The sequence below is a fragment of the Arachis duranensis genome, chromosome 3 (genome assembly GCF_000817695.3).
Source record: "Arachis duranensis cultivar V14167 chromosome 3, aradu.V14167.gnm2.J7QH, whole genome shotgun sequence".
Taxonomy (NCBI): domain Eukaryota; kingdom Viridiplantae; phylum Streptophyta; class Magnoliopsida; order Fabales; family Fabaceae; genus Arachis; species Arachis duranensis.
This window is the reverse complement of record NC_029774.3, coordinates 99,797,734-99,801,664: the sequence shown is the minus strand read 5'-3', so window position 1 is coordinate 99,801,664 and position 3,931 is coordinate 99,797,734. Positions and strand designations below refer to the sequence as shown.

General features: G+C 41.9%; 1 protein-coding gene across 1 annotated transcript; it reads right to left on the bottom strand.

Annotated features, from left to right (window-relative positions):
* Nucleotides 1-3,017: 3,017 nt before the first annotated feature.
* Nucleotides 3,018-3,503, bottom strand: LOC107479857 (uncharacterized). The gene has a single exon (XM_016099955.1). It carries the CDS (start codon nucleotides 3,501-3,503, stop codon nucleotides 3,018-3,020), a length of 486 nt encoding a protein of 161 aa, XP_015955441.1.
* Between the last annotated feature and the right edge of the window lie 428 nt (nucleotides 3,504-3,931).

Sequence of the window (3,931 nt, the reverse complement as noted above, 5' to 3'; positions counted from 1 at the left end):
AATCCAGACTTTGTTATTCTTAGCAATAATAATAAAAGTTGAATCTTAATTCCACTTAGTTGACCTTTACTAAAACAAAGGAAAGTCAAGGGACTAATTAGTTAGACCTTCGAATCCTATTTATTTCATAAGAAAAGGTTGGGATTATTGAAGTTCAGTTCCATTAGCAAAGATAACAGTTATCAATTATCTTGAGCTAAGATAACTCCTGAGTTACTGATTTCGTAACCAAGACCAAAAGGAAAGGAAATTAAATCTACTGGAATGAAAATAAATTGAATAAAACCAAAGCATCCATAACATATAAATATGAAATACCTCAATTCATATTAAATAAAAATGTCAATTCTAACATGGACAATATCATCATCCAATTGGGCAACATCAATCAAACACAAATAAAAATATCATAGTAAATAAAAGTAGAAGAGAAACATAAATTATTGAACCTGATGAAGATGAAATAATCCTAAAGTGATTAAAAGAAATTCTAAACCCTTTAAGAGGAATCCTAATCCTAATGCTAAGAGAGAGGAGAAAATCTCTCTCTCTAAAAACTACATCTAAAACTAAAATTATGAATTATGAAAGCAAGATGAGTCTCTGTAAGTTCCCTGACTTTAATCTGTGTTTTTGGGCCGAAAACTGGGTTGAAATGCGGCCCAGAATCTCTACCAGCAACTTTTGTAATTCTGCAGATCACGCACGTCACGCGATCGCGTCATCCATGCGGACGCGTCATTCGTGTTTTTCCCTGCCATGCGCCCGCGTCATCCACGCTTCTGCGTCACTTGTGCTTTCCCAATCTGCGCGGTCGCGTGAGCCATGCGATCGCGTCACTGCGAATTCCTTTCTTCCGTGCGGTCGCATCGCTAACGCGTACGCGTCACTTCTCGCTGGTCATCTCCTCAATTTCTTGTGTTCCTTCCATTTTTGCAAGCTTCCTTCCCAATCTATCACTCATTCATGCCCTATAAAGCCTGAAACACTTAACACACAGATTAAGGCATCGAATGGTAATAAGAGAAGATTAAGATTGGCTAAATTAAGACCAAAGAAGCATGTTTTCAATCATGTAATAATTTTAGGAAGGAAATATAAATGCATGCTAATTATATGAATAAGTGGGTAAAGACCATGATAAAACCACACAATTAAGCACATTGTAAACCATAAAATAGTGGTTTATCAAAGCTTTCTCCTTGCCTTTCTTGGTGGCCATCCTAAAAAAGGAGGGGAAAGAAGGAAAGTGTTAAACCCAAAGGATCAACTCAACAAACACGCAAGTGAGAGGTAGTGCCCAAAAGAAATAGTATAACAAAGTAGTCATAGAAGCATCGGTCACAACACTTGGCATGGGATGCAAGAGAGAGTAAAGCATGCAATATGGCATGAGAGGAATGATCTCAAGCATCCAAAACAAAGAGCAAGTCATGTTCAATGAGTATCTAATTAGCAAGTAATAAGCGAAACGGGTACAATGCACTTAGAGGAGAGCAAGTGAATGAAGAAGAAGCACCAAATTTAAGATATATGACTAGAATAAACCAAGATGGAATATGTGCATTTCCTCGAACACTTGGTGTGCATTTAACAAGCAATGAGCAATTATGAGATACTCAACCAATTAGAAGCCCAAAATGAAGTACCAATCATCACACAACATCATCCACTGACAAAGATAATGAAAAACAATCAAGAAGATCCATCAAAATAAATCAAAGTTCAAGTTCAACATCCATGGAAAAACAAAAAGAAGAAAAAGTAAACAAGCAAAAAGCAAGTGGTATAATCATGCAACTAAAAGAGAAAATAAGTAAATCAACAGGAAAAATATAACTAGAAAAAGAAGTGATGCAAAGAAAGTAATAGATGAGATATGGAGGAAGTAGAACCTGGAGAAGTGTAAAAGAACAAGGTGAATTTTCCTTTTGAAGATGAGAAAGAGAGGGAAGAGATGTAGTGCCACCAGAAGAGGTGGTGGTTGTCGGTGAGTAGCCGAAGACGGTAGTAGTGGAGTATGGAAGAGAAGAAATGAGAAGAGAAGAAAAGGGATGAAGGAAGAAGAAGAAAGAAATAAGACAGAGGGTGAGAGAAGCAGGGCGCGCAGCTTTAAAACTAGTTCGCACGACCGACGCGCGCGCGCACGGTGCGCTGGCGCGTCGGTGAGAGTTGAACGAGGGACGCGTGCACGTCATTGGCGTGTACGCGCGAGTACAACTGTGCCCCTGGCACAAAGTTGGCCTAAGTCTCAGGATTTTATACCAGAGTTGGCATGTAGCACAGGCGCGCGGACGCGCACATTGCGCTAACGCATGCATGACGGAGTTGGCTACCGGCGCGGACGTGCGCAGTGCGGACGCGTCAGTGCGGGCACAGACTAGGCACAAGTATGGCACAAGTATGGCACAACTCTTGGATTTTTGTACCAGGGAGTGCATAGTGCACCATCGGCGCGCGCGCACAATGTGCTTGCGCGTCGATGGCCAAGTTGCAAGGGGGCGCGCAGGCGGCATGCCCGCTGGCGCGTGGGTGCCTGACATGAAGTGGACACAAAGTGGACACAAGGTGGGTACAACTCTTGATTTTTTTGGCCCAGGAGTAAGAACGCACCACCGACGCACGAGCACACAGTTCGCTCGCGCGTAAATGCCCTTTTTCCTTTTCTTTTTTTTAACACAACATAGAAGAAGCTATTCTAATACATTCTTGGTAGGTGTTTAAGCTAGTAGGCAAGAGAACACTTTACAAATTCATGCACTATTCAAAACATAGCATTCTCTCCACTTCAACAATTCTTCCATACCAAAATGATGAAATCTATCTAAATATCCTAGTTATCCAACAAGATCAATAAAACTAGCATTCCTAAGCAATCAACAACATCAAGAAGTTTAAAAATTCACAAGAATCTAAAGCTAAAAGCAAGACGGTATACACAAGGAAGATCTTACCACAGTGGGGTGCCTCTCACCAAGCACTTTTCTTTAACGTCCTTAAGTTGGATGGTCAGTCGCTCAAGCTTCTCCTTCTCTAGGTGCATCCGCCAATAGGAACACCTCTAGCTCTTTTGGGAGCTTGTAGCCATGGTACTTTTTCACGCTATATCCATTCACCTTGAAAGTTGCTTCACTTTTAGGATCAAACAACTCCACCACTCCATAGGGCTTTATCTCCTTCACCTTGAAAGGTCCTTCCCATCTAGAGCGGAGCTTGCTAGGCATGAAATGAAGCCTCGAATTGTAGAGGAGAACCTCATCACCTTCTTGGAAGTCCTTCTTCCGGATGTGATGGTCATGGAATGCTTTAGTCTTTTCCTTGTAAATTTGGGCATTCTCATACGCTTCGTTCCTCAAACACTCGAGCTCCTCTAGCTGCAATTTTCTGGCTACTCCTGCCTGGGTCAAATCCATGTTGCACCGCTTTACTGCCCAATAGGCTTTGTGTTCAATCTCCACCAGAAGGTGGAATGCCTTACCATAGACGATCCGGAAGGGACTCATCCCTAACGGAGTCTTGTAGGCCGTTCTATACACCCATAGTGCATCTCATAACTGGAGGCTCCAATCCTTCCTTTGTGGATTGACCACTTTCTCTAAGATTCTCTTAATTTCCCGGTTGGACACTTCTGCTTGTCTGTTGGTTTGTGGATGATAAGCAGTGGCAACCTTATGCACTACCCCATAGCGCTTGAGCACTGCCTCTACTTTCTTGTTACAAAAGTGGGATCCTTGGTCGCTAACGATTGCTCGTGGTGACCCATAACGGCATACAATGTTATTCCTAATGAAAGAAATGACGGTATTGGCGTCGTCAAGGTGGGTAACTATTGCTTCCACCCACTTTGACACGTAGTCAACCACTAACAGAATATACAGATACCTACTGGAGTTGAGAAATGGTCCCATAAAGTCAATGCTATACATCAAAT

Bases quoted from the DNA above. Each gene is read 5' to 3' on its own strand.
- LOC107479857 (XM_016099955.1), bottom strand. From the start codon at position 3,503: ATGAGTCCCTTCCGGATCGTCTATGGTAAGGCATTCCACCTTCTGGTG.